Source organism: Cornus florida, unplaced genomic scaffold, assembly GCF_030987335.1.
Source record: "Cornus florida cultivar Cherokee Brave unplaced genomic scaffold, ASM3098733v1 CherokeeBrave_3.0.0_Hap2_Chr05, whole genome shotgun sequence".
Classification (NCBI taxonomy): Eukaryota; Viridiplantae; Streptophyta; class Magnoliopsida; order Cornales; family Cornaceae; genus Cornus; species Cornus florida.
Window position 1 is genome coordinate 38,627,663 of NW_026775575.1, and position 18,560 is coordinate 38,646,222.

General features: G+C 37.2%; 1 protein-coding gene and 1 pseudogene across 1 annotated transcript in view; one reads left to right on the forward strand and one right to left on the reverse strand.

Moving 5' to 3' along the window:
• Positions 1-3,921: 3,921 nt before the first annotated feature.
• LOC132310749 (small nucleolar RNA R71) lies at positions 3,922-4,020 on the reverse strand (annotated as a pseudogene).
• A 13,346-nt stretch (positions 4,021-17,366) lies between these two features.
• The window catches only part of LOC132306304 (rho GTPase-activating protein 5-like), a 37,687-nt gene continuing 36,493 nt past the window's right edge, over positions 17,367-18,560 (forward strand). Inside the window, exon 1 of the mRNA XM_059803645.1 lies at positions 17,367-17,997. Coding sequence (XP_059659628.1) covers positions 17,651-17,997 — 347 coding nt within the window. The 5' untranslated portion in view covers positions 17,367-17,650. The remainder of the gene's footprint in view (positions 17,998-18,560) is intronic.

An 18,560-nucleotide genomic window follows, 5' to 3' on the forward strand; every position in this document is an offset into this window, starting at 1 on the left:
TGTTATTTCCTAAGCTTAGAATAACAATGTAGCATTCAAGGCAAATACATAGTATCCATACACATGCTTGAAAAGACTGAAATATCCATGTGAATGACAGATTCCTCAATACACATAATGCACCAAAAGATTAATGTATTGCCTGTAAACATGAACTGTGATACAATGTACCTTCCTTAGAGAATTTTAAATAATCTCAGCATACTAAATTGACCATAATATCCATGAGACTGCAGGCAGAGTTACTTATATACCCTTGTTAAGACACATGTTGCTGAATTCACAAAAGTTTGTTAATGAGCCTTTATACAATTTGTAACTTTGATAATTTGTGCACAAAACCACAATGCAGCATCCAATACAGTGTAAAATGAAAATTCAGATGCTAGTAATTATAGAAATACCTTTGTGTTGGACATATTTCACTTTTGATGACTAGAAACAATGTGAATCTGAAATTAGTTAAAATAACATGTATAGAGGCATGTGTTGTAATGTACTGTAACAAATGGATTCTAAGTGTGTGTGTGTGTGTGTGTGTGTAACCTAAGTGTACTTTCATTATTTCCCTATATTAGGTGATACAAACTTTAACCGTACAATGATGTGACGTTACCTGGTAAAGATTGCAGTATCTTGCACCAACAACTGGCTCACATATTTCTTCATTTCAAGTAATTCTCTTTCCCCATTTATCTCTCTTTCTTTTTTTTTCCAATTAAATTAGAGGTTATAAATTTGCTTTCAAAATATTTTATTATGAGACTTCTTTCAAACTAAATGTGGGAATTGATGAGCGCTGAAAAGTGCGTATTTAAACCCCTCAAGCTTAGGCATTCTAATACCTTTATCTATCTTACTTTACCGTTTTAGATTGATTTCGTATTATTTCCATTTTCAGGCACTTTTCCCGAAAAAAAGCTAACTCAGCCAAATAAGAGCAAAAATGAAGCAATTTTGGGATAAATCAAAGGAATAAGCCAAGTGGAAGCAAAAGGAAGAAAAATGTGGAAATCAACATCTTCGATCGATCTCAGATCAAAGTTCGATCGATCCAACATGATTGATCTCAGCACTTCAAGATGGATCAGAGCCATTATGACATTTTCAGAGATCTCAAAAGTTCGATCGATCCAACATCATTCTTTGATCGATCGAACTGCTTTGTCCTTATCCAAATGATTGATCTTATCTAGTTGTATCACCATACCAACCACTTTTGTCCTTTTTCCCAAAAATATCTTCAAAATATCTCAGATTTGTCTTTATCCAAAAAGTGCCACTAATGAAGATCGATCTAGCCTAAGTTCGATAGATCTCAGCCATGTTCGATCGATCCAAGTCTAAGGTTCGATTGATCGAACTTCCTCCAGTGCGAAAAAGTTAAATTTCCAGCTCATTGAAAGTTGTCCTTTATCCAATCATTAGGGAATATTGTGTGCACGACCCCAGCTCATTTTGGGTGTCATTTGACCTACCTATATAAGGATAAGGTTTGCTTTTTACAAAGAGGACATCATACCATATCATATCATCTCTTAGAGAGCAAGCTTAGAGGAGGAGGAGGCTAGAGACACCATTGGAGACTCTTCATCAACCAAAGAGCAAATCTCTACCATGGAGTTAGCCCTTGAGGGTTAGATAAGCACTACCATGAGTGGCTAGACATCCTCTTGGGGCTAGAGTTAGCCCCAAGCATGCTTTCTACATCTTGATTTTGTGTATTATTGAGGGATTAGTGTTGTAATACATGTTTTGGCACTTTTATATATATAGATCTTGTTTATTCAATGATTTATGTGGTTTAATGCTTCCAATTGATCATTTCATTCTATCCATATGTCTATGTATACTAGAATAGATGTTCATGTGTTTGTCTCTTTTTCTTGTGTTATTGATACATGTCTATGTGTATTAAGGCGATAGATCTAGAGATTGTCAAAACATAGTGCTTAAAGGAATGCTCTTGTGATTTTCTAGATGGTCGATACTCATTTCTTGATGGATTGTGCCTCTCTCTTAGCTTAATTGTAGTGTAGTGGTAGTATAGTTGTTAAATGAGAGGACAATCCAAGCTTGTTGTTTGATGTTCCATACTTTTGAATGCAAGTATCATATGTCTCTAACCCTGTGGGGTATTTGGCTTGTGAGCTTAATGAAAGGATTAATGACTTGCTAGATATATTGTGTTTTTCACATGCTATTTAGACAATATATACTTAATTTCTAGATATATTGTGCTTTTCACATGTTGATTAGACAATGTATGCTTAATTGGTCACCCTTACTAATTAAATCAACCAAACACACACACACATCAATATTACAACACACATTACCCTCATTAGTCACTAGTCAAGGGTGTAGAAAAGCATTGCTTGGTGGTGACCTCTAAACCCCAAGATCTCTCTCTCTCTTACTTACTCTTATTTGCATTCAATTATTTAGTTTAATTTGCTCTCTAGTTTAATCAACCAACCAACTATTTGTTTGATCACTCGACCTACTAACCCTAATAGCGATTCCACAACCAAGTATGACTCCAATCCCTTGGGACGATCCCTACTCACCCTAACTATATTTTTAGTGAAGGTAGTAGTAGGCTTTTATAAATGTAAAACTTGGCCCTCGCCTTAATTGCACACTCTTAAGCTTGTGGTGCGGCGACACAGCACCAACCAGTTTTTGGCACCGTTGCCGGGGATTAGGCAACGTCGTATTTGTGGAATTCATTAGGAATTAGTACTCTTTTGATCGTCTCTTTACTTTATTATTATTTTTCTTTTGATTACTTATTGTGTTTGTTCATCTTTGACAAGGAGCATTGAGCTAGGATTCAAGCAAAGGAGCATCCAAGCAAAGGAGCTAAGTAAGCAAGGAAAAATGCTAAAAATTTAAAAAATTGCTAAGCTAAGCTATAAATTTGGAGTTGAAGTGTTATAGGACCTTTGTGAGCTTTTTCTTACTTAATCCCTTAGTTAAATCGTCGGCCTGCATGGAGGCTTGTTTTTAATTTCTTAGATAAATCGTAAGCCCGCGTGGAGGCAATCTTAATTGTTCTTTGCATCATTGTTGTTAAAACATAGGAGTATGGGTTAAGTGTTTGTGGAGGAAGTTTCATTGAAATTGTTGTGAAATTGAAGTGTTTGATTATTTATTGTATTTATGTGTTTTCACATTGTGCATGCATGATTGTAGATCACTAAGACCAACTCTTGTCCCTCTTGATTTGTATCTTGAATCCGTAGTTAGAAATCCTAAGGGAAGAGGAAGTTCTAGTTTTACCCGATCCATTACATCAATGGAAGGCCATAATGAAGAGAATGTAGAGGACCTTGGTCACATAGACCAACAAGGTATCCTTCATCCAAATGTGCATTATGAGAACATTCAAGCACCATTAGGCATCCCTAGGCCATTCATTCACCAACTACAACAACAACAAGGCCAAGTTCCATTTAGAATGCCAAGGCCAATGTATGCTCCGCAACCTCCCATCATTTAAGGAAATCAAAATCAAGGTGCCCATGTTGCACCTCAAATTGCTAATCCTCCACTTGCTTTAAGAGATAACTATGTGCCTAATGAATACAATGCACCCACATGCATTCAATTGCCACCATTTAGAGCACATCACTATGAAATTAAGCCACAAACCATTCAAATGCTTCCTAACTATCACGGACTTCCAAGTGAAGAACCTGACAAGCATTTGGATGAGTTTCTTGAAGTATATTCCACCATAAAATATACGGACATGCCGGAAGAGGTTTTAAGACTCAAAAATTTTCCATTCACCTTCAAAGACAAGGCAAAGTATTGGTTTAACAATCTTAGGCCTTTTTCAATCACTTCTTGGGCAGAAATACAACAAGAGTTCTTGAAGAAGTACTATCCGGTTTCTAAGACCAACTCCATGAGAACCTCAATTCGACAATTTTCACATGGGGATGGAGAAACGTTTCATGAGGCATGGGAACGCTTCAATGAATTGCTTAGGAAGTGTCCACATCATGACATACCCAAATGGCAATTAGTTCAATATTTCTTTGAGAGCTTATCGGATAATTACAAAGGCATGGTTGATGCTTCCATGGGTGGCTCATACATTGATAGGCATGAAGATGATGTGTGGCATCTTTATGAGAGCATAAGTGAAAATTCTTTGCATAGAACATTATCATCCAAGAATGGTAGAAATTCACAAGGTAAAAAGAGTGTTGGCTTAAATCAAGTCGACCACTCAAATGAAATAGCTGCCGAAATGAAATCTTTATCTCAAAGGTTTGATCAATTCTTGATTAACCAAAACTCGACGAACCAAGTATCTTCCTTCCCTAACCATTCTCATCGTGCATCAAATGAAACATGTATGACTTGTTCTAGTGTTCTTCATTCTACTTCTCATTATCCTCACGGACAAGTGCAAAATGAACCTAATGAACAAGTCAATGCAGCTTTTGTAAACCAAGGGAACAATCCTTATGGTACTCATTATAATCCAAGTTGGAGAAATCATCCGAACTTCTCTTGGAAAAACCAAGGAGAGGGCTCAAACCCTTCCCAAGGCAGTTTTCAAAGGAAGTACATTCCACCTCCACTTCAAAACCAAGGATCCCAAGGTTATAGACCTTATCAATCACAAGGGAATCAATTTGCTTATTCTCATTTTCCCAACCAATCTTATCCCTAAGGAAATACTAGAAGTCCCACCTTTGAAGAAAAAGTTTTGAATGCTTTGGGCACTCTTAAGGCTAACCCACAATTGCTTCATTCTCACTCTCAATCTATTGCGAAGCTAGAAACCCAAGTAGGGCAAATAGCAAGCACTCTTAATGCAAGAGAGAAGGGAAAGATGCCTATTAATGTCCCACCTAAGCAACAATGTGTTGTGGAAACCCATTCCTCATCGGAAGGCCACACCATTGAGCATGTTAATGCGGTGACTACCTTACAGAGTGGTAGTATTGTGGACAATCAAGTTGAAATGTCCAATGAAAAGAGTGAACTGGTGCAACCTCAAGTTGTCATCCATCCCATTTCACATCCCATTCCTCCTTCATTGCATATACATGATCTTGTGAATGAGAAAACTTCAAAATGTGATTTGAAGAATGATTTTGAAAATGATTTGAAGAAAGATTTGCAAAAAAATGAATTTGAAAAGGTTTTGTTGAAAAATGATTTGAACCAAAGTGATTTAAAAACTTCTTGTGTTGAAAAAACTTCAAAGAAAAATTCTGAAAAAGTGTTTGAACCAAAAGTTCCATTTCCTGATGCCTTAAAAGGATCTATTTCAAAAGACAAGCAAAAGGCAAAAACCAATGAAATCATGAAAATATCTAGGCAAGTAAAAGTCAATCTTCCACTTCTTAATGCAATCAAGCAAATTCCGGCTTATGCCAAATTCTTAAAAGACTTGTGCCACTAAAAGCGGAAGAACAAGAGCCAAGTACCAAGAAAAGTGGTTTTGACCGAGCAAGTAAGCTTAATTTTGCAACATAACACTTTGCCAAAGTTTAAGGACCCCGGTTCACCTACTACTTCATGCATTATTGGTGATCATATCATTAATCAGGCACTTCTTGACTTAGGAGCAAGTGTTAACCTTCTTCCATACTCGATTTATGTCAAATTGGGCCTACGTGAATTGAAACCGATGTCGGTAGTTTTACAACTTGCCGACCGATCCATTAAGAAGCCTAGGGGTATAATTGAGGTTGTTTTGATAAAGATTGACAAATTCTTCTTTCTCGTTGATTTCGTTGTCATTGACACGGAACCGATCCCCAATCCTAAAAGCCAAATTCCTGTTATCCTTGGTCATCCTTTCTTGGCAACCGCTAATGCCAACATCAATTGTAGGACAGGGATAATGAAGATCTCATTTGGCCACATGAAGGTGAAGCTAAATATCTTTAATCCTACACCCAATTCATTTGACAACTATGAAGGAGAGGTTAATGTTGTAGACAAATGTCATGATCTTCAATGTCAAGGAAGTGAGCTTTTGTGTAAGACCAAAACTTCAAAGGAATCATCTTCAACCCTGCATTCTAAAAGAGTTGTTTCAAATTCTTGCTTTGAAATGGCATGGAAGCCCAAAGATTGTTCTTGCATTGACAAGGGAACAAAAGTTTCTTTTGAGCTTAATCCAACAAATTCTTCGAAGAATCATTTGTTGGGTGGAGTTCAAAGCATCTATCACCCCAACAAGAAGGGGATGCATTACAAGATTTTTGATCTGGACTAAAAAAATCCAACGTCTTGCTAGAGACGTTAAAGACTAGCAAAACCATTTCGTAGGGTGTCAAAACCCTATTCCTCCCTCATTTCTATCTTAAATTTCATTTCTTGCGAAGTCTAGATACTTGTTTTTGGTTCATATGCATTGATAGGAACTGTGATTAGGATTGCATGATTTTTATGTTGTGATTAGCATTTTGCATAAGTTCGATCAATCTCAGTTGAGAGTTCGATCGATCGAACTTCCACCTACATCCAACACTTAGAAAAATTTTTTACCTACATCCAAATCACCTCTCTGTCCCATCGTTCGAACTTATTCTTAGATCAATCAGGAGACCTTCGATCGATTCAACTTCAAAGCTGATCGATCTCATGATCTCACACTTAGAAAAAATTTGAGCCTACATCAACCTGCATATTCAGCTCTCTGTCTCATCGATCGAAAATATTCCAAGATCGATCTGAAGTTCTTCGATCGATCCAACTTCAAAGTTTGATCGATCTTCAAGTTTCAACACTTAGCCAAATTTTTGAACCAAAAACCTGCATATTTTTGCCCTCTATCTGATCGATCGAACATTTTGTTCAGATCGATCTCAGTTCTTCACTTCTCTATTTTGACCCTTGTTTGACTTTATTTGACTTTTTAATTTTCAAAAATCAAAAAAAAAAATTTATTTTATTTTATTTTTCAAAAATTCAAAAATATTTTCTATTTTTCAATTTTAATTTTATTTTTAATTTTTAATTTTATTTTATTTTTCAAAAAAAAAAAAATTCAAAAATATTTTATTCTATTTTATTTTACAATTTTTAATTTTAATTCTAATTTTTAATTTTAGTTTTTCATTTTTCAAAAATTTCAAAAATTTTAAAAAAATACTTTGAGGAGAGTTCATCAAAGTTCGATCGATCTGAAATCTCAATTCGATCGATCGAACTAATAGGGAAATGTTTTTAAAAATAAAACCGAGAGTTGTGAGATCGATTACAAAGATCGATCCAACAACTCCCAACCCTAACCCTTGCTTCCTTCATCGTCGCCGTGAACCCCAATCACCCTTTCCATTTCCGGCGAACCTCCGGCATCATCTAGCTCACCCTGAATCATTCTCTCTCTTCATCACAACTCGGATTTCATCTTTCCCTCTTCGCATCCACTTCTCTCCTTCGGTTGAGGTAAGATCCGAGGCACCATGCTTGATTTCGGCTTAGATCTCATGTTTAGATGCTTTATATGTTGAATCCCTATTATTTTTATGATCAAATCTCCATTGTTGACCTTCTAAGCACTGTATCTCCATATCCATATATATGTATTGCTTCATGTGCATATTTTGTATATTTTGATGATGTTGATTTCGATTTAGGGAGTATGGGCCTTGTTTGGGTGATGGTAGTTGCTGATTTGTTGTGTTGATGGGCCCACGACCTTGTTCGTGTGGCCCCCGTGCTTCTAAAGTCACAGATCTGTGACTTTTGAGTTTTCACCTTCGCACAGTTCGATCGATCGAACTTCAATCTCAGATCGATCTTGCGAGATCGATTGAACTTATACCTCAGATCGATCGAAGTTTTGAGATCGATCTAAAACCTTTTTGTGATCGATCGAACTTCACAGATCTCACACACACACTTCATTCATCATGCATTATGTTCATGCTATCTCATATATGCCCAATGCCTGTGATATTCCACATTGGATGCATTTCATACTTGCATTGTTTCGCATGTTTCATATCTTATCACTTGCATAGATACATGTCATATATGTTTTATCTATCTTATTTGACATGTATGTTTCTATTTTGTGCTTACAATTCTTAATTCTAATACTAACTTCCCTTACAAGTTTTTTAAATTATTTTTTAGGCCATGACTAAGCGCAAGACTGTTGCCAAAAGGCAACACGAGCCTCAGCGCCATATCAGACAGAGGATAGAGGAGCCAGCAGAGCCCTCTCATGTACAGGAGGAGACAGTACAGCCTACTCCACCTCAGTCACCTGCTCATGAGGCTGAGGATGTTTATATTCCATCCACCTCTGTAGCTCAGCCTGCATTTACACCATCACCATCTCCATCACATGCTAGAGCTGAGCATTCACCAGTACCATCTCTACCACGCCAACCAGCTCAGCCAGCTCAGGAGCATGATAAGCCCGCGCCTAGATATGTGCATATAGCAGTAGACCATGAGTCAGTATTCGACACAAACTTTTTCTCCAGATCGGTGTTCACCCGATCAGCTTACTATGACATTATTCAGAGGGGCCTTGCAGCTATTCTTGCCCCAGTTATAGAGCCAGTCTACCCGCGGCTGGTACGGATGTTCTTCCAGAACCCCCGACCATCCCCGCGTACCACAGCAGAGCTAGTCACTTCTATAGATGGCCATCAAATCACTATCACTATGGACTCGCTAGCCCACTCATGCCGTTGTCCACACAGATGCCCTCCGGAGCTACAGGAGCTATATCCGAGGCTATACAAGCCTTCTTATGCTGATATGTCAGTATTTCTTACAGGTCACCATGCCGATGGCGAGACTTTCGCCACCCGCACATTCCTTCCAAATGACCTATGGTTCTTCAATTTCGTTCTTTTTTGGAATATATATATGGCCGGGCACAAGATCCAGCGACGAGGAGACTATTTGACAGCCCTCTACGCATTCTACACAGGCCACTGGGTATCTATTCCCGCGCTCATCTGGAGCGTGATGAGGAAGCTATTTGACAAGTATATCAGCAAGGAGAAGCCCGGAAGGGCTAAGTCTCTCCCATTCGGCCACCTCATCACCCAGATTCTGATTGACCAGCGCTACCCTTTTCATCCTCGGGAGCACCCTGAGAGAGGTTCCTGTCACTTCTTGAAGAAGGACTGGGACAAGAGCTACAATGCTATCATTACTAGACTGCAGGACCACGCAGTAGTGGCTGCAGAGGAGTTAGAGGCTGAGGAGGTAGAGACAGCAGCTCAGGCAGCAGCAGCAGCAGATTCCGCAGCGGATGATGTACCAGTCAGTCCAGCTACCGAGCATATAGACATCGATTTGGAACAACCTGCAGATGACACAGAGCAGCACTCTCCAGCTGGGTCGCCAGTACATGAGCAGGAGCAGACTCAAGAGCTTTCTTCTGACTCATCCATGCCTAAGGCTCCTAGTCAGACCCCCGGCTTTGGAGAGCGTCTTCAGGCTCTTGAGGATGCAGTAGTTGCTATCAGAGCTGATACTGCTGCTATTCGAGCCGATGTTGTAGCCCACCGAGCTGATTTTGCTACATTCTGCACTGATGTCATGACTGCACTCCGAGAGTTATCTCGCGATATCCGCGGAGCTCGCCCTGCCCGACCTACCTCCTCCACCTGAGATTTTCAGTTCTTCTATCTTTTCATATTACACCTCTATGCTCTATACTTCATTTTCATCACTGTATATTTTTTGCAGCCGGTCTGTCGGCTTTGATCTTTTAATGTACTCTATACTCTATTTTCCTTATATATGCTTTTGTTATGGATGTCATATGTTATATTCTTATCTCTGTATGTTTGACTCCATCAGGTACATCACAGTGACTTCAGTGAAAGAGTGCTGCCCGATTATCAAGACCACCCTTATACCCCTCTCACTGTTTTATTTCATTTACACTTGCATGTCCACTGTGCACTGATTATCCCTTTTTATTATCTAATGAGTTTATCCGAGTGCTAAATTTCAGGACCACAATTAATCCCAAGTTTGGGGGGGGGGGGGGGGGGCATGTCACCCACTTTGGATACTTCAGTCCCGATTATTCTTTACCTTAATTGCACCGGTATACTCTTTCCTTTTGTTCTCTTTGCACATTAAGGATATTGTGCCATTTAAGTTTGGGGGTAATGGTGTATTTTACAGTATTTGCTTTTAAATTCAAAATTTTGAACATGACTTGTGTACTTGAGAGATTTTGTATGATTAGTCCATATCTAGCTATAATTTTGATCTTTTGAGGACTATATTGCTTAAAATTTAAAAATTGATTGACTTGAGAGTCCAATACTCCTTGTATGCCTTAGGGATGCCATTTAGGAGTAAATTTTTCGAAAGATTGATATCTTGCTTACACTTGTGGTCCACATCATCTTGATTTTGTGATTATTTTGAGATTCATTCTAGGATTCTACACTAGCACAGGCGCACACTAGCAATCATTTGTGGGGCACATGCTTTGTTGATTATTGAATTGATTATATCCCAATTAGACTAGTAGTGCATTGAAAGTTTTCATTCTTAATAAAGGTGGATAACAACCCATTTTCACTAAGTAGCCGGGATTCTAGCCTCATCAAGCACTGAACTTCTCACGCCGAAAGGTGGAGGGCCCAAACTCTAGGTTAATAATTGAACTTGTTTATTCAAAAAAAAAAAAAATAGCAAAAAAAAGTAAGGACTTCTCCCAAATGGTGAAAAGTGGGAAATGATTAGATGGAGGTTGTCTTGATTTGTAGCCTAGTTGATTTGAGCTTGTAAGTCCGTAGGGGTGTTTGAACACCTAGTGCCCTAAAGCCGTCTGGTTTGAGAGTCATTGACCTAACGCTCGACCTCATAAATCACTAGAAAGCATAATAGATCAACACATTGCACCATGCTTCCATCTTTGATCCTCAATAAAAAAAAATTTGAGTGAAAAGAATAAGCGCACCTAGAACAATAAAGCTTTAATAAAAGGTCCACTTTTTGTCTTGATGATCGGTACTAGATTTGTGTGCTAGTTTGAGGGTAAGGATGTTATTAATTCTTTAGTTGGCTAAGATAGCAACATATTTTATGCCGGTCCACTCAAAAAGGATTTTAGAGTTGTTTCAATTTTCATGATCATTTTCTTGATGTATGGAGGACCATACTTGCTTGCTTGATGTTGAGATTTTGGGAGATTGCTCGGAATTGTTTGAAACATTGCATACTTGAGGTAGTTTTCTCCCAATACTTGTTTGCAATATTAGTATCTCTTTTAAAAGAATGAGCTTAATGTTTGTGGGTACCATTTCTGGAAACTCTCACGAGACTTCAATCGTCCATTAGGGGTAACCTAGGGGTTAAAAAGGCCGGCTTGTTGCATATGCTAAATGCAATCGTGTTCCCTACGAAAGTGGCGTTATCCATTTATTGTTTTCTAGTTCATAGTTGTAGAGTTATTCATTTCATTCATTTACTTTCTAGTTCATTGCTAGGGACTAGCAATATTTAAGTTTGGGGGTGTGATGAGTGCTAAAAAGTGCGTATTTAAACCCCTTAAGCTTAGGCATTCTAGTACCTTTATCTATCTTACTTTATCATTTTAGATTGATTTCGTATTATTTCCATTTTCAGGCACTTATCTCGAAAATAAGCTAACTCAACTAAATAAGAGCAAAAATGAAGTAATTCTGGAATAAATCAAAGGAAAGAGCCAAGTGGAAGCAAAAGGAAGAAAAAGGTGAAAATCAGCATCTTCGATTGATCTCAGATCAAAATTCTATCGATCCAACATGATCGATCTTAGCACTTCAAGATGGATCAAAGCCATGATGACATTTTCAGAGATCTCAAAAGTTTGATCGATCCAACATCATTCTTCGATCGATCGAACTGCTTTGTCCTTATTCAAATGATTGATCTTATCTAGTTGTACCATCCTACCAACCACTTTTGTCCTTTTCCCAAAAATATCTTCAAAATATCTCAGATTTGTCTTTATCCAAAAAGCGCCACCAATGAAGATCGATCCAGCCTAAGTTCAATAGATCTCAGCCATGTTCGATCGATCCAAGTCCAAGGTTCGATCAATCGAACTTCCTCCAGTGCGAAAAAGTTAAATTTCCAGCTCATTGAAAGTTGTCCTTTATCCAATCATTGGGGAATATTGTGTGCACGACCCCAGCTCATTTTGGGTGTCATTTGACCTACCTATATAAGGATAAGGTTTTCTTTTTACAAAGAGGACATCATACCATATCATATCATCTCTTAGAGAGCAAGCTTAGAGGAGGAGGAGACTAGAGACACCATTGGAGACTCTTCATCAACCAAGGAGCACATCTCTACCATGGAGTTAGCCCTTGAGGGTTGGAGAAGCACTACCATGAGTGGCTAGACATCCTCTTGGGGCTAGAGTTAGCCCCAAGCATGCTTTCTACATCTTGATTTTGTGTATTATTGAGGAATTAGTGTTGTAATACATGTTTTGGCACTTTTATATATATAGATCTTGTTTATTCAATGATTTATGTGGTTTAATGCTTCCAATTGATCATTTCATTCTATCCATATGTCTATATATGCTAGAATAGCTGTTCATGTGTTTGTCTCTATTTCTTGTGTTATTGATGCATGTCTATGTGCATTAAGGCTATAGATCTAGAGATTTTCAAAACATAGTGCTTAAAGGAATGCTCTTGTGATTTTCTAGATGGTCCATGCTCATTTCTTGATGGATTGTACCTCTCCCTTAGCTTAATTAGTTTAATTTCATGTCATTAGCTTAATTGTAGTGTAGTGGTAGCATAGTTGTTAGATGAGAGGACAATCTATGCTTGTTATTTGATGTTCCATACTTTTGAATGCAAGTAACATATGTCTCTAACCTTGTGGTGTATTTGGCTTGTGAGCTTAATGAAAGGATTAATGACTTGCTAGATATATTGTGCTTTTCACATGCTATTTAGACAATATATACTTAATTGTTAGATATATTGTGATTTTCACATGTTGATTAAACAATGTATGCTTAATTGGTCACCCTTGCTAATTGAATCAACCAAACACACACACACATCAATATTGCAAGACACATTACCCTCATTAGTCACTAGTTAAGGGTGTAGAAAAGCATTGCTTGGTGGTGACCTCTAAACCCCAAGATCTCTCTCTCTCTTACTTACTCTTATTTGCATTCAATTATTTAGTTTAATTTGCTCTCTAGTTTAATCAACCAACCAACTATTTGTTTGATCACTCAACCTACTAACCCTAATAACGATTCCACAACCAAGTACGACTCCAATCCCTTGGGACGATCCCTCTTCACCCTAACTATATTTTTAGTGAAGGTAGTAGTGGCTTTTATAAATGTAAAACTTGGCCCTTGCCTTAATTGCACACTCTTAAGCTTGTGGTGCGGCGACACAACACCAACCAAGAATTCTTCCAAATTTCAACTTGTAAACCATATTTGGTTCCTTGCTCCATAAATCCTTAAGTTCTCAATAAACTTTTCCATGCTAGATTAAACGAGTTGTTGAGACAAGCTTAAGCTTTCTCAAACATAGACAAGTCAAATTCAAAAGCTATTCTAAGAGATTTATTAAGTTAGAGTTGAGCTCAAACACTTTTGTAACAAGATCGAGTCAAGCTCAAATAGACCATTCTTTACTCAATTTGGTCCATTTACAGTCCCATTTTTAGATGCTCATGAAAGGTATAAAGTAGAATTACAATTGAATTGAGTGACTAGTTCTATCATTTATAAGATCATTTAATTTGTAAACGAGTTAATCTTCAATAGTATTTTTAAGTGAATTCCTAAAACAAGCCTAACTTAAATAATAACCCAAACTTAACTTGTCCATAAACATAATGGCTTCTTTTTATGATATAATGTTTTGGATAACTCCTTTTATGAAAGATTTAGAATTTGTGAATTGAAGTGCTTTTAGAAAATTTATAGAAGGTTATTTTTAACCTAAAGGTAATTGAAACATTTCGATGATAACACTTTAAGATGCCCCTTCTGGGATGAATATTCGAATTTAAGTGTTTATCTTAATAATTGCCACATCAATCCGATAAACACCCAATCATCAATCCCTGTAATAGTTTTTCTCAACATAGTCAAATCTTTCATCTTTAAGTATGATCTTAATAATTGCATATCAATCAGATGAACACCCCATCATCAATTATATCATTTTCCACACTGACACCTACATTGTAAATTAGGCGTAGTCACCCCATTATAAAAATGGGGGAATTGCAAAAATCCCTCCTTGACTTTCACCCGTTAGTAAAAAACCCCCCTTATGAATTTTTGTGACAAAAAATCCCCCTCAACTATCATGAGGGAGTATTTAAACAGACGTCCGTTTAAGGGGTTATTTTTTTAGACGAAAATGCCCCTTAAACGGTTGAAGCTCTGTTCTGGGTTTTCTTCCTCCACTACATTGTTGATGCCGACGGCGGCTACCAAAACCCAAACCCAAAATCTCAATTCAAAACCCAAAATCAATCAACAGAGGTCGTCACAATCAAAACCACTACTAGACAATGACGCAAGCAAATTTAGGTAGCCTGAGATCCAATTGTTGCGGTGGGTCGTCTTGCTAGAGTGTCGTCGGCGCACTAGAAAACAACGCGAGCAAGTTGCCGTCACCAAAACTAACGTACATCAGCGTAAAGATCTCCGGATTTGTCACCGAACTCGTCAACAACCTCACACAAGTCGTCGTTGCAGGGACCTTTACTGTTGTTGCGATTACCGGACCTGAAAATGGCAATTGGCGGTGCATTGACATACCGAATCATGATGGATCCGAGCCTTTAGTACTGACAACAAGTCCATCTGCCGCCATAAGGTCCCCACCGTTGTTGTCTCTGCAACTACTGCCTCGCTTCGAACACCGTCTGTCGCTGCTTCGCTCGCAATGTCATGCAAGGTCCTTGTCAATAACCTCATGCAAGTCACCGGCGGGGACCTTGAATATCCGTCGCTGACGCGATCCTTTCGACGTCTTTCATCAATGCTCTAATGGTTCGATGTACTTCGTCACGTACTCATCGTCTTTCATCGATAATGGATTCGAGCCGTCTATATCGGATCGTGATTTGTCACTGAACCGTTGGTTTCATGGAGGTTGCTTGTGGTGAAGAGCATAGAGGACTTGTTATACCAGCGAGCATGGACTGTTGACTACGACGAGTCCAAACCGGAAACAAAGGCAAGAGTCGGGCCTCGGACTCTCTTAGAGTACTCGCCGGAGAACAAGTCGATCTGAACTATCAGAACTGGACGATGTGGATCCTTTGGACCGCTAAGGATGAGATTGGTGGTTCAGAGATGTAGAGGTCGTTTAGACTAGCCATGGCCGGAGTTCATGGGTTGATGGAGGCGTCGTTGGTAATGACTTGTCAGTATCACCGGGACAGGTCAGATATGCTTGAAAGTCCTACATGAGGGAGCGCGTATAATGTTTAAGGGGTATTTTCGTCCAAAACATAACCCCTTAAACAGACAACCGTTAAAATACCCCCTTATGAGAGTTGAGGATTTTTTTTGGTCTAAAACAATTCATAAGGGTTTTTTTTGCTAATAAGTGAAACTCTGAGGGTTTTTTTTTTTGCAATTTGCCCTTATAAAATTGCTATCGTGTTTTACTTTGATTTTTTTTGAATATATATATATATATATAAAAGCAAACACACCATGGCCACATCAATAGTCCTTTCTGTTCTAAATTCAATGAGCAGGAAAGAAATTACAAGTTCAGAAATTCTGAGTAATGCTAATTCGAGTTCTTTCATTTTAAATTAAGCATGACATTTATGCAACGACAGTTCCTCACTTTAAAATGCCCCTTTGGGATGAATATTGAAATTTAATTGTTTATCTTAATAATTGCCACATCAATCTCCCTTTGGGATGAATATTGAAATTAAGGAGTGCTAAACACAGTCGCGTAAGCGACTGTCCATTCACAGTCGCACCTCTTATTGGCTGGAAAATTAATTATAAAATATGTAATTAATGCGTCTTTTCCTATTTTATTGGAACTGTGAAATTTTAACTTTTAGGACCAAATTACCCTTTTATATTTATTCTTTCTTTTCTATCCTACTTGTACGTGTTCACCTATTGTACGTGTTCACCTATTGTACGTGTTCAGCTATATAATCTTTGATTCTTTCTTTGCTTACATACCTTATTCTTTTCTCTCTCTGTTTTTTTTTTTTTTCAAATGTTTTTAACTATTTATATACTCGAGTTTTTCACTGTTTCTCCCCTCTATTCTCTAGATCCATATTAAAGAGAGAGGAAAAAAAAAAAAAAAAAATCTTATGTAAATTGATTGTTTCTTTTCTTTTTTTTTTTCCTATTTTTTTTTCAATTATTTTCTTTTCTTTGTTCACACACATGTATAGTAATTTACTGTGAATAGATTAAAAAACCATACTTCTCTTGTTTCACAGATTAACTAAAACTCAAATTTTATAATATTACTTCAATTAAAACTTAATCTCATACGGTTATTTCAATTAAATTACATAAAATCTAATAAAAAATTAATCAAAGTAGAATATATATATATATATATATATATATATAAGACAACTGAACAAAAAAAAAAGAAAGAAAGTAAATAATGAAGAAAGTAAATAATGAAATATAGCCATATATATCCAATCAGGAAAGAAAGAAAAAATAAGAAGACAATTGTTAAAAATAAAGAAAATAAATAAAGTTAATATATGTAACAAATGAAAGAAAGAAGGTTATTAGGTATAAAGAAAAAAGAAATAATTTAAAAGGGTAATTTAGTTTTAAAGTTAAAGTTTTAAAATTTTAAAAAATTAGGAAAGACATATTAATTATAACTTATTTTTTAACCAATTAGAAGTACAGACTTGCGCGATTATATTTAACACTCCTCGTTAAAATTTAATTGTTTATCTTAATAATTGCCGTATCAATCCAATCAACACCCAATCATCAATCTCATAATAATTTTTCTTAACGGAATCAAATCAATAATTATCACATTAATCAAATGAACATCCTATCATCAATTATATCGTTTTTCACGCCGGGAAGTCACCCCATTATAAAATTGCTACTGTGTTTTACTTTGAAATTTTAAAATTTTTTTTAAAAAAATATATATTAAACACACCATGGCCATACCCGCTGAAAAATTTATATTAAAGCAAACACACCATAGCCATACCCGCTGCTGGTAAGTTAATGGCATTAAATGGTGAAAATTACTCTTCCACTTAATTGATGCACCAGTAAAAATTAATAATTCACTAGTACCGGTGAAGTGAACAAAATGTAATTTGAGAAAATGTACGAAAAAATATTTTGATTCCTGTCTCTCTCTACATCGTCTCTTCAACGCCCCCATCCAAATCTACATCAAAGCTCGGCCAATGCACCAATAAACACAAAAAAATTAACCGCTTCATGATTCTCACGTCTTCCCATCCACACAGTCCCCTATTACCTTTCTTCGGTTCCACTCTTCTACCCATTTCCCGCAATTTTCCCTCATTTTCCTTCGTTTTCCCTCAAACCAAACACTATGCTGCTGTTGTTTCTTTAATCCAAACAACATTTTTATAATAAAATTCACCGAAAGGAAACAAACCCTTTTGCCATTTGACAGCCATGACAGAGGTCCTCCACTCCTCACCATCATCCTCTTCTTCTGCCTTATCCTGCGCACCCTCACCAACCCACAATGACGCGCTGTTCGAAGTGGAGGGTGAGGAGGAGGGGAAGGAGAGAGACAAGGACAGAGATCAGCTGTCTCTGTTGGCCCTTTTGCTCACCCTTTTCCGCAAGTCTTTCTGGGTTGCTTGCAAGAACGATAGAGAGAAGTTCTGTAGTATGGAGATCGGGTGGCCCACTAATGTGCGCCATGTTGCACATGTTACGTTCGACAGGTTCAATGGGTTCTTGGGTTTGCCTGTTGAGTTCGAGCCAGAAGTGCCCAGGAGGGCCCCCAGTGCAAGGTACATTGAATCTTGGTGAACTTTCATTCTTGTTGGCTGAAATTTGGGAATGCTTTTTTGTTTTTTTGTTTTTTGTTTGTTGTTTTTTTTTTTTTTTTTTTTTTTTCCTGGATTGGATAATTCTTAAATTTGTGATTTTATTGGTATTTTTGTCGAGTTGTTCTTGAAATTGTAAAAATGTTCTTGAATTTGATTGGTGGGTTTTGTTTATTGGTTTAGGGAAATGCTTTTGAATGCTTTTCTTGTCTAATTTTTTATATTTCATTAGTTTACCTAATTCTTCAGTTATGATTTGTTGCTTTTAACTGGTGTTTTCTTATTCTTTTTGATAATGCTGATGAAATTGATGGTAATGTGAATGGGTTTTATAATTTTAGTTCAATATGATCCAGATTCTGTATATTGTGAGTTTCTTTGTGCTATATGGCTTGTATTTTCATTACAAAGAGAATTTCACAATGGTTGTAAACTTCTTGCTGGTTGATATTTAGAAATTGTATTTTTCTTTCTGGTGTTGATTTCTGAAAGATGCTTTTTATCTTTTTCTTGCCACCCGTAACATT